The sequence below is a fragment of the Phaseolus vulgaris genome, chromosome 10 (assembly GCF_000499845.2).
Source record: "Phaseolus vulgaris cultivar G19833 chromosome 10, P. vulgaris v2.0, whole genome shotgun sequence".
Lineage (NCBI taxonomy): Eukaryota > Viridiplantae > Streptophyta > Magnoliopsida > Fabales > Fabaceae > Phaseolus > Phaseolus vulgaris.
Genome location: NC_023750.2, coordinates 36691787 through 36704832, shown reverse-complemented (window position 1 = coordinate 36704832; position 13046 = coordinate 36691787). Strand labels below are relative to the sequence as shown.

General features: G+C 31.5%; 1 protein-coding gene across 1 annotated transcript; it reads left to right on the top strand.

The window, feature by feature from the left end:
• The first annotated feature begins 9659 nt into the window (after positions 1 to 9659).
• Positions 9660 to 12980, top strand: LOC137819703 (cytochrome P450 86A8-like). Its single transcript, XM_068623624.1, has 2 exons — positions 9660 to 9846; positions 10051 to 12980. Exon 2 carries the CDS (start codon positions 10959 to 10961, stop codon positions 12555 to 12557), a length of 1599 nt encoding a protein of 532 aa, XP_068479725.1. The 5' UTR covers positions 9660 to 9846; positions 10051 to 10958; the 3' UTR covers positions 12558 to 12980.
• The last annotated feature ends 66 nt before the right edge of the window (positions 12981 to 13046 follow it).

The window sequence follows — 13046 nt, the reverse complement described above, 5'->3', positions numbered from 1 at the left end:
TATACGTAATTAATGTGTGTCCCTTTCTTTTGATGCGTTCACAGCCGGTGTCCTTCAGACACTTAATGTGGCTTCGACTTAGTTTCATCCTCGTATGATACACATGACTATTGATAAAAATCATGTGAAAAATCTACTATTTAAAGGAAAGCCACTTACAAGGCAGACCCTTAATTATGAAACTAAACATATAGTGTTTAATATAATAAATGTGACATAATCATGTAGCTAAATTAAAGCTAGAATAGATTGACCAGAACATGGATTACCATCTAATATTTTTGGACATTGCACCTTTCCACTCTCTGGTGTTAATCTAACACCACCTGGTGTATTGATAGCATTTTGAAAGCGGATGGTTGCGATTAGAGTAGCCACCAAACTCAAATTTCCTCTCATATCAGCTAGCCATTCATCATTGTTTTTTATTGTTATCCAATTTAGCAATTTTTCCATAACTTTTTTCAACCATTTATTCCGTTCTGGCAAGTTTTCCTATGTAAGTGTCAAGTTTTTTTCTTCCACTGTAACTGTCACGTTTTCCTCTCTCATGTTTTTCTCTACTATGTTTTCCTCCACTGTAGTTTGTATCTCTTGAAACCTAAATAAACAATAAATAATATATTTTTTCTTAAAAAGATTTATATTGATAAAAGTAAGATCGCAGGATCAATTCTACTTCTAAGATAGAATTATTCCTTCTCCTTTACTTTAGTTTTTCAAATTATATAAAATATATAATATGAAAACCTCTTATGCTAATTTCATAAGTTCCAATTATAAGAAGATGGTACATGAGAAGATGTAAGAAAAATAAAGATTTTTTATTATCTTGTGTGTATTTACATCACTCCATGTATATGAAATATATAGAGACTTTGCTCTCCAAATTACAAGATAATTATGTAAGAATCCACTAATCATGAATTCTATCATTATTAAATTAATTATGTATAATTGCGTACAATATGACAGATTCACCAGGGCATGGACTATCATCTAACTTTTCTGTACATTAACAAGCAAGAGCAGCACAGCTAAGGATGAAACTAAACATATAATGTTTTATTTAAGGAACATGACATACTCATCGGGAAAAATTACAGTTAAGACAGATTAAACAGGACATAAATGACCGTTTAATATTTGTGAACATTTCACATATCCACTCTCTGCTGCTGGTCTAATACCACCTGGTGGATTGATAACATTTTGAAAGCTGATGGTTGCGATTATGGTAGCAACCATGCTCAGATTCCCTCTCATCGCAGTGAGCCTTTCATCCAAATTATCATTTTTTCTATAGCTTCTTTCCACCATTTCTTCTCTTCGGTCAAATTTTTCTCAATTGTAATTGTCATGTCTTCCTCCATTGTAACTGACACATTTTCCTCCATTGTAACTGACACATTTTCCTCCATTGTAGCTTATAAGTTTTCGTCCATTGTAACTGTTCTTGTCGGTTGTCTCTGGGAACAGGTTGTGACTCCTTCTCATGTCCTTCAGCCTTTCATCATTGTTCTTGTGTGTAATTATGTAAGGATCCACTAATCATGAGATTCTATTATTATTAAATTAATTACGTGCAATAACGTACAATAGCAGAGACTCAAGCTTGGAGAGGTGAATTACAACATTTTATCATTTAAGTAATTTCATTTAGTTCTTTATGACATCTTATGAGATGAAACAACTCACACTACAAGGAATGGTATAAGTTATGCTATCTGTGTTCAAGCAAACATTTTCCTGGATAGATCGCATACCGTTTGAGAAATGGACTCAAGCATACAATGGGGGATAGAGGTATGGTCATATGACCACATATCTAGTGAAATGCATTAACTTCGTGCTTAAGAGAGCTCGTTCCTTGTCGGTTTCCGCTTTAGTTAAGGCAACTTTCGAAGAAGAAAAAAACATGGTTGGTTGGAAGAGCCTTCAAAATAGACACCATGTTACGTGTAGGTCATTATTATTAAGAAGATATCACAACCTTACTTAGAAAAAAAAAAATCAACAAGATTCGGCTATGTGTTTTGTGGAAAGGTTTAATGACGAAAATTCTGAATTTGATGTCCAAGAATTAGTCACCCCCAACATGGTCGACGACCTCAGTCATGTATAGTTAGATCAAATGATTGGTGATGTGATTGTGGCCACATTATTATCGTTTGTTCCTTTTGTCATTTACAAATAATGACGTTCATTGATCCAATTTACAACCTCTACATGATTAGAAATGCATATCAAGTTGAATTCCATCTTGTTCGAAACGAGGATTATTGGTCTACTTATACCGGGCCAAATTTCATACCTGACATGCGACGTAAAAACTTGGGACGACCAATTACAACTCGTTTGCATAATGAAATTGATCAACCAATTTAGAACGAGCCAAAAAATTGTTCTTACTGTCAGAATGAAGGTCACAACAAAGAAAATTGTCCATTTAGACAGTAAAGTAATCCTTTATAATGTTGTTCTCATCAAATATTTAATATCATCTTCTTTTAATGACTTATATTCAATAATTTAATTTATTTTTTAATACATTTATTTTACATAAATATATGTATATTATTACTTTTTACATATTATATAATTTATACTTTCATACATTATATATCTAAAAATTTATACATAAATCATATCACATTTTTTATAAGTGTATTTTTAAATTTAACAATATTTAAAAAATACTAAATATTTTTAATTTTTCAAACAAATCCTTTTTAACCCAATTTATTTAAAATTATTGTAAAAAAATCATTTTAATTCTTCAACTTTATATATCATTTTCTTGAATAAAACAAAATTAAATTTTGGTATTATTTATAAAATAATTTTTTTAACTATATATTTTTATTTTGAAAAAATATTAATTATCATTTTTAAAAAAAAAATCAACTTAACTTATCAACTGAATTGACAACTTTAATTAAGATAAAATATACTGAAATTATCAATCTAGTATCCAATTTTATTTAAACTGAAGTTGTCAATCTGGTTGACAACTTTAGTTAAAAAAGACAATTACAATTGGATTAATGAATTTAATTAATGTTGTCTGCACCATTGACAACTTTGACAAAAAAATGTCCATTTTTATAATTTTTTTAGATTTATCTATTTATGTAAAAAAAAAATTCACCATCTTGATAAAATTTCCAACATAGGGTATATGTATCTAATTATGGAAAATATATTTCATTCATGTGTCTAAACTTTATATATGAATATATGAAGAAGATTTCTCTTGATTGAGTTAAAATTGTTCCTGCTAGGGAGATGAGACCTAGAGAATTATTGAAGTCTTCTTCTCCTTCCTTCGGTCGGTCAGGTGACTGGGTGGTGAGTTGGGGTTCTTCTCGTCCTCCTGCTTCTCCTTCGGCACTCGGCCTCGGCTGAACACCGGATGGTGGGGTACCTGCGAAGGCACTCCGACGCTCAAGTCAATAAAGCGGGTGGTCAGCTCTCAGGTAGGTGAATAGTAATAAATGACAATACCTTATTCCTTGAAATGCGTGCTATTTATATTATTCTAATGGGCCTACCTTATTGGACCCGTTTATCGAGGTGGATACCGGTTAAGGTTGCATTACCTAATTCTTAATGATGGATTAACTTCACTGATCTTGGTTTGAGCGTGTTAACTGTAGTAGGAGTTGGCCGGCGGCCAAGTTCCTATGGTATGGGTCGGCCATCGGCCAAATTCTAGTGGTGTCGGTCGTCTCAGCCAAGTCTTTCAAGGTCTCGACCAAGTAGGCAGTCGACCTCATCATCTCGGTTAAGTCTCTCAGGTCTCAGTCGACTTTCCTTTAGTTTTGGTCAGGTTGACCAGGTTTCGGGCAGGAAGGCCAAGGGTCGGCCTCGCCCATACCGGTAAAAAAATAATTTGAAGTTGCTTTCTATCTTTGATAATAATATTCCACTCTTATGTGGTAATATTTCAATATGTAGAAAACATTGGAATCGCATAGTCGTTTGATACTTTAAACTATTTTATTATTCAACACCTTTTTTTCCTTTCTGTGTATATTTTGACACCTTAACTGCATTACCCTTAAAATATTGGTTATAAATAAATATTAATTTTTTATTAGCAAAAATAAAATGAAATAATATCTTAATCTTGATAGTATTTTCATTTTATTCACAAAACACCAGAATATGCAAACATATTCTTTTAGTCAACATGGTTCAAATAGAGTCAATGACTAATCAATGTAATACTGAGATTTATTTAATGGGTTGATATTTTTTAATATATAATTTCCGTAAACTCTCTCTAAAATTTGAATGTCTCCCTAAATATTCAAGATATAATAAAATCATCTATGAGTCATGTTAGTTTACAGTAATAATAAAAGACATTTAAGCATAAACTCAATACACTTACTATTTTCTTATGACTAAACAAACAGATAATTAATGAATAAAAGTATACATGCACTTGAATTATTTACTAATTATTAATATATTTATTTTATATAGTGTCTCTTTTTTAGAATGTAAATTTTTATACATTGTTATTATAAAAAAGAAATCTAACATTTTAACGTCTATAATTACTATGATATACAATATTTTTGGAAAATTATGTTCAACTATAACTCTGTTATCTCCAAAATTATATTAGATTTTTTTTTCCTATTTAATGTCTTAGAAGGTGTATATAGATGATTTTAAACATTATAACTATAATCTTCACATATTCTAAATCCACATATTATCTTAAACAAGAATTTTATATATATTTGGTGTAACTTATTTTCGAAATATTTCGTGAAACTTTAAAAATGAATAAAACTCATTTTTAGTAAATTTTTATAAAATTTGTATAAAAAAAAGTTAATAGAATATAATTTTTTTTGTAATAATATTTCAAAACTCTATAAACTATTATAAAAATAGTATATGAATCCTTGTATATTCATTCAATCATTTGTATATGTACAAAAATTGTAATAATAGTATTGTATTTAGATTTAATAATAGGTCTAATTCATGGATTGAAGATAAACAAAAAATCGACACAAATTGTTGTAGTGTTGTGTGTGGTGAGTGTGAGAATGAGAAACTGTTCATGAACTTTTTTTTTATCAGCAATTGGTATGCACTTTATTTTGATAATTCATCATGTTTGATAATTAATGAAAGAATTCTAGATGATGAAAACTTCCTGTATTCTTTTATCTGTGTATACATTTTTCTTAAGAAAATGTTAATTGTTGTAGAGATTAGGGTTTAAGATATGAATGTGGGTTAATTTTTTCTATCAACAAATAATAAATAAAATAATATAAAATATTTAAGAATGTTTCAACACTATTAAAAAAAAATGTCTAATAAAGATGACATTCAATCAAAGTTACAAGAAAAAAAACACTACATACTCTTGAGTTTCAAAACCAAAATTATCAGAAAAATTTATCAAAAATTCTGCTCCCACTGATAATTTCATGAATGTGAGTCTTGTAATGAGTTTTATTTAATAATAGACTTATTTATTTTTTTATGTTGTAGTCATGCAAAAAATTATTCATATATTGAAACTATGCTTTGTGGTTTTTGATGGGACGACATAAGGGACAAAAATGGTTTCTTTGTTTTTCACGATACTTACGAAATTCCCCACCACCCTTTTCTTATGCACATTAAAGCTAATCATATGGTGTAAAACACTTCAATACATTTTATTGTTCAACTATCCCTATTATTTTGTCAAATTTATTTTTAATTTTTTTTATATATTTCATTATTAATTATTTCAATTTCTACACATTATCGACCCATTAAAACTTTGATGAAAGGTGTATTATGAAAAAAAAAAACGAAAAAAAAAACAAAGTCAAGCCAACAATATTTCGAAAAAAAAAAAGTATGATAAAAACGACATTTTAAAAATTTGTTGGCAACCTATCATTATTTTGTTAAAAATTTATTGAATCAATAAAATATCTAAAAGTTGAAAATTTTAATTATAAAATATAAAAAAACTTAAATAGTAAAATTTACAAAATAATAATAGTTTAGTTTTAACATACGACATGAATTAAGTATATTGTAACAACAAGAAAATCATGAAATAGAAACGAACTTTAGAGACTAAAAACAATTAGTTGTTATAAAGATTAAATTAGAGATATTTTAGAAACTAAAAAAAATGTTTTCTAAATTAGTTTCTATTAGTGTTAAATAGTTTTTAAATTGATATTTATTAAGCTATTAAGGTTTTAACTACCAATTTAGATACCAATTTAGAAATCATTTAACAATAATATAAACTAATTTAGAAACCAAAAGTTTTTTTTAGTTTCTAAAATGATCTCTAATTTAATCACTATAACAACTAATTATTTTTTATCTCTAAAATTGGTTTCTATTTATGATTTTCTTGTGTTGTTTTTTGAAAAATAAATTTAACCAAATGAATTAATTTTGTGTGAGAAACCCTAGAAATTAGAATTAATTTAGAATAGTATATGTCACGGGGTTTTAGGGTTGGTGGTGTGAGGGTGAGAAAAGAAGGTACTTCACAGAATACATACATGAAATGTCTTGTGAATATGTTAACCCCGCAGTTGACATAAATGCATAGAAAAATAAGAATATTAATATAGGTGTGTGATTGTTGACCAAAAATGACCCCATATCATATCCATTTCAATATTAATATTAATTAATTGGACTCATAGATTGAGATTGAATCACATCAACACAATCATAATTATAATCATGTGCCTTGTCACATCTAATCAATACTTTCTTTCTTCCATGCACAATAAATATGATCAATATGCTTTCAAATTAATTCATTTTTAAGTGTTAAGATATGTTCTTTATTGTTGTTTTTATTTTATTTTTGTTAATCTACTCAAATCAACACTAAGTGTTAGATATAAAATCAATTTGAAGTTAAACAAATTAATTATACTTTTAGTTTCTTTACAATCAATTTGATTTGGGTGCTCTATTTTTTTTTAAAAAAAAACTTTATATTTAAAATAACACATTTTATTAGTTTTTAACTAGTAAATTTGACAAATTAAAATGCCTTTTTTATAACTATTTCTAGTCCTTAACCAATAAATTTATTTAAGAGACTAAAATGTGATTTTTTTTAAATAATTATTGTAAGAAAATTATTAAATAAAAGTTAATTTTATAAATAAAAAATAATTAATTATTATATCGACTAATTAAATACTATTTTAAAAATTTTAAAAAATTATTGATATTTAAATTAATTTTTATTATTAATAAATAATTTTTAAATGGTATCTAATTAGTTACATTTTAACTATTAATTTTAAAATTTAATAATTAATCTCTAATGATTTTTTTAATAATTGATGTGAATCTTTTCACCTCTACCTTCACCTCCACAATTTTGTTATATATATATATGTGTATATATGTGTATGTATGGGTGAGAAATGGTGCATATGAAGGTGGTAAAGTGATGAACATAATTGTCTAAAAAAAAGGTTTTGGTTCTATGGTTAAGAAAAATTATTAAGAGAAATAACAACTCCCCAACTATTCATCAAGTTTTCACCTACTAACCTACCCAACTTTAAAACTCTCTCTTACTCTTCCTATAAGTCTATCAAATATTCAATTTTTTGTCTTCTCTATATATCTAAAAGAATTTCCTTACATCTATTTATTTACTTCATACATACTAATATATAAGGAGTTTATATAACTAGACATCACTAACTTTTTCCTCATGCATTATCAAACTACTTTATATATGTACCAAACCACTTTAAGTATTTCAATTGATTTTTTCCCTTATAGTAATTACATCACCAATCAACTTGTTAACATATACTTCCTAAAGCATAACAATAAATCTTCAAAATGGCTATCAATATTCTAACAACCAATAAAACATTGCATTTCACAACCAATTGATGTGAATAAAGTCACATATTCATTCTATATACGCCTTTCAAAACCACCTTTTTAAAGATCATATTAGTGGTGGATTTTGTTTGAGAGAATATTGTGACAATAAATTATTAGTGAGAAATAGTGTCACTAAGTTGTGGATGCAATAGACAAAGAGAAATATGACAAAAAAATAAAAAGAAGAAAGAAGATGAAGAAATGATGTTGGCATGATGACTTAATTACAAATTTCTGCATATGTAAAAATAGACCAATTTTGGAAAGTGAATGAATAAATTTTAATAAAAAATCTCTCTCTCTCTCTAAATATATATTTAACTTATTTTTGGTTGAAAAATACTACAATTTGAACTCAATCACATGCTATATGATGAACTTAAAAAAAAAAACATGCAAATCTTACTCAATAAGATCTTATTTTATTTTACAACAATTTTAATGGGTTTTACATTGTAAATAAACGTATTTGAAATTAGAATGCTATGTCATTTTCATTTTCAGGAAATGAATAAAAATCATAAAAGAAATCCTAAATTATATCATAAAATCTATACTTTTAACATTTATAAAAATATAGCATATAAATGTATTTAAAGTTATACTTTTATGTAGTTTATGGATGATTTTCTCATTGATAATATATTATTAGCTTATACTGTAATGTTCTAAAGAGGTATAATTAAGGTCCTACCATATAACATCATTAATTACCTCCTCAAAATAGAATAAAGAAGAAGCCAAAATAAACTATGTTAAAATACATAACACGTTGCATATATAAAATCAATCGATCAATCATCTAAAATAAAAGTATAAAGTGGTTTAACTAAGAGTAAACTTCCATTAAAAGCTATTGCTAATGCACTTTAGGGTGAGGTTTTTTTTCTTGTTTTTTCAAAAAAAAGTATATATATATATATATATATATATGACTTCATAATTTTTTTTCTTTGGAAAAATTAAAAAAAAAGTCTAATTTGGTAAGCATCTTCACCGTCACTTCCTCAAATGTATTAATTTCTTAGCAGAGTTGTCTCTGTCATTTCCCTTATTACTCCATTGACTTTCTTTGATTCCTGAGGTCAGCATATCTCTTCAAACTTCAAACCTTTTCAGTTTTACTCAATCCATCAATTTCTGTACCCTTCTTTCCGCGTTTCATAAACAAAAATTATACTTTCACAATTTCCCATTTTTAAGTTAAACTTCACCACAATATATATTATGAGCTATGTATATCCATGTCATAGCAAAATATGGATTAACTATGCACTCCTGAAGCCAAAGTCATGTGTTATGAACAAAACTTGCAGATGCTTTAAGATCTCATCAACTGAATAATTTATATGAATTTTAATGGAAACTTTTTCTATATATATAACTAGGGTACAAGTTCATTTCTGATTAAATATGGTACTAGAAAAACCTTTGTTATTTCATTATAATATAGAGATTCAACTCTGAGTAACTCGTGTGATTGCTCATAGAGTGGAGTTTGAGACTAATTCTGCAGTTAGTACTCAGCACACATTTTGCAGTCGATTCTACCATTTTTCATTATTCTAAAGTTTATATGCTCGGATTAAGACAAGATATAATAATTGATCTGACAGATACAATCAATAATGTTAATATTTTGCATGCTCCAATAAGATTTCTCAAATTAACAACAATAAATGGTAATAATAGTGGTAAACAAACTTTGCTTACAAATCTTATACTCTATAGATTATAGTACTAGATCATGTAGAATCTAAAGTTGGGCTACCCTTGTTTTCTTTCTGGTGCTCTCACGTTTGTGAAGGAGTGTGAGTATGATCCATTTCTGAGTGTGGAGATAAAGCAAAAGAAAAAACCAGTGCACAGTGAAGAAGACGTTGGAGCTCTCAACTGAAGCGGTTTTGTGTTATTCAATATTCTGCCAAGGTAGAGTTTGACTTTTATTTCAAAGAAGCTCAGTCATGTGCATAATAATAATTATTATTGTTCAAATTCGACCATAAATGAGGAGGTAGGTCAACTCTGCTGCTGTGATGAATCCTAGAATTGTCCAAGATGTTGTTATTGTTGTTTTGCATGCATTGTTAGCTTTCATTCATATAGTATTTTTTTTACTGAATTGTTTTGCAGGGAATTGGATGATCAGGGATAAGAAGACAGTTCACCCAACATAAATGTTATAATTTGTTGGTAGGTTGTTCACCAAAACCATAACCAAACCCCACTTGGCAACACTCGTTTTCCCCTTACAACAAGTAGTGCATAATTCTGATGCTAGTATATAGTTGATGAGCTAGCTAGCCCTTGGTTTGTAGAAAACAGCATCATTTACTGAAAAAGGTGAGTGAGTTGTGAACCAAAAACACTTTTCCTTCTGTGTTTGATGATTTTCCCTGGCTCCCCCTTCTTCTATCCATGTTCCTCAACCACCCTCATTTATTTCTCTTCCTTTATTGCCTGCCTGACTTGAACAACCTGTTGTAAGAGAGAGATAGAGAGAGCATGGAGAGAAGAAGCTCTAGTGTGTGTGGTTTCTTGTTCTAGAGTGAGAGAGGGACAGGTGGGTGTCTCCACCTTTAAAAGTTTCAACAACCCCTGAGAGAGCATTTATAATGGTGCATCTCATTTGTTTAGTAAGAGAGAGAAGAGGGTGGTGCAATGTCAAAAAACCAGTCTGGCCATAATAACTCTTCACTAAACTACTTCACCTATAAATCTCTCTCCTCCATTACATACTCTACCCTCATTCTACTACACTCATTCTCTTCCCCTTACATAAACACAACTACTTTCACTTTCTTTCTAAAGCTAACATCCATTTTCCTCCATTTTCCTCTCCCACCCACTCTCTTGCAGCGACCTCATACTCAAGTCTGTGCATCAAAATGCTCATAATTCTTCATACCCTCTTCTGAAAGGTACTTTTTTTACTCATTTTTCCCCACCCCATCCTCTAGAAAACGCCAAGATTCTTCTTTTTTCTCTGTAGCTTTTGAGCATTTTGATTACTCTAGCTTGGGTTGTCTGGTTTCTGCAATATGGAAACTTCCACGGCTCTATTGTTTTTAACGGCGATCACAGCTTACTTGATATGGTTCACGTTCATCTCACGGTCGCTGAAGGGTCCACGTGTCTGGGCCTTGTTGGGCAGTCTCCCGGGCCTCATAGACAACTGTGACCGCATGCATGACTGGATCTGCGACAACCTACGCGCGTGTGGCGGCACGTACCAGACTTGCATCTGTGCAATCCCCTTCCTCGCCAAAAAGCAAGGTCTGGTGACTGTGACCTGCGACCCGAGGAACTTGGAGCACATACTGAAGACCCGCTTCGACAACTACCCCAAAGGCCCCACGTGGCATGCTGTCTTTCATGATCTTCTGGGTGATGGGATCTTCAATTCTGACGGTGACACATGGCTTTTCCAGCGCAAGACAGCAGCCCTGGAATTCACCACTAGGACATTGCGTCAAGCCATGGCTCGATGGGTGAGCCGAGCTATCAGCCGCCTCTGCTTGATCCTAAAGAAAGCTGAAGAAGAAGCTCAGCCCATTGATCTGCAAGACCTAATGCTTCGCCTCACTTTTGACAATATTTGTGGGTTAGCTTTTGGAAGAGACCCACAAACCTGTGTGTCAGGCTTGCCGGATAACCGTTTTGCAATGGCTTTTGACAGAGCCACCGAAGCCTCACTTCAAAGGTTCATTTTGCCTGAGGTGTTGTGGAAGGTGAAGAAATGGCTGAGGCTTGGAATGGAAGTGAGCTTGAGCAGAAGCCTTGTCCATGTGGACGACCATTTGTCAAATGTAATTGAGAAACGCAAGGTGGAGTTGCTGAATCTGCAGAAAGATGGGACTCTTCACGATGACTTGTTGACTAGGTTTATGAAGAAGAAAGAATCATACACAGACAAGTTTCTACAGCAGGTGGCTCTGAACTTTATCCTAGCTGGGCGTGACACGTCATCGGTGGCTCTGTGCTGGTTTTTCTGGTTGGTGATGCAGAATCCCAAAGTGGAGGAGAAAATTCTACGTGAAATTTGTACAGTCTTGATGGAGACGCGTGGCGATGACATTGCAAAGTGGTTGGATGAGCCATTGGCCTTTGAGGAGGTTGACCGTTTGGTTTATCTAAAGGCTGCATTGTCTGAGACACTGAGGTTGTACCCTTCTGTGCCGGAGGACTCAAAGCATGTGGTGGCCGATGACCTGCTGCCGGACGGCACGTTTGTGCCGGCGGGGTCGTCCGTGACGTATTCCATTTATTCAGCGGGGAGGATGAAGTCCACGTGGGGTGAGGATTGCATGGAGTTTAGACCTGAGAGGTGGTTGTCATTGGATGGGACGAAGTTCGTTATGCATGATTCTTTCAAGTTTGTGGCATTCAATGCTGGTCCAAGGATATGTTTGGGGAAGGATTTGGCTTACCTTCAGATGAAGTCGATTGCTGCCGCGGTGCTGCTCCGGCACCGCCTTGTGCTGGTGCCTGGCCACCAGGTGGAGCAAAAGATGTCACTCACTTTGTTCATGAAAAATGGACTCAAGGTCAATGTGCATGAGAGGGACTTGAGAGGGGTCGTTATAAGTATACAAAAAGAAAAAGAGGGAGATGCTGGTTTTAGAAGTAATGAAAGTTAGTCCTGTAACAGTTTCACTTGGTGGAGCAGAGTATGTTGGAAGCTTTGGCATGTGGAGTCAAGTTCAGAGGAGGAAAATTCAGACACTGGGGCTTTAGCTTATAGAGGAAGAGAACAGAATCTCCTTTTGAAAAAAGGGTATATTCAGGGTATTTATCATTCATATGGTAATTGTGAATGGATTCTTTTTCTAGGGTTGTGGGATGGATGATTGCTTTCTCAGCCCATCTTCCTTGTAGAATCCTTGCAAATATTCATCGTATTCTTTATTTCTTGCTGGTTTTGATGTTTCTATTTGATTTTACTGGTAGTGAGATCTAAACTCACATTTTACAATGTTCAATGTTGATGTTCATAAAAGAATGCCTTAAGTTTTATGAAAGTATAAATGATTGGGGTTTTTCTGCCCTGCCTGTTATGTTGCTCTTGGTTGTATGCCTATAATGTATTCTGGGTGATGCTTGAGTGACAAGCTTAAAACTGTTAAAAA

Excerpts from the sequence above, each read along its gene's own strand:
- LOC137819703 (XM_068623624.1), top strand. The coding sequence starts at position 10,959 with ATGGAAACTTCCACGGCTCTATTGTTTTTAACGGCGATCACAGCTTAC.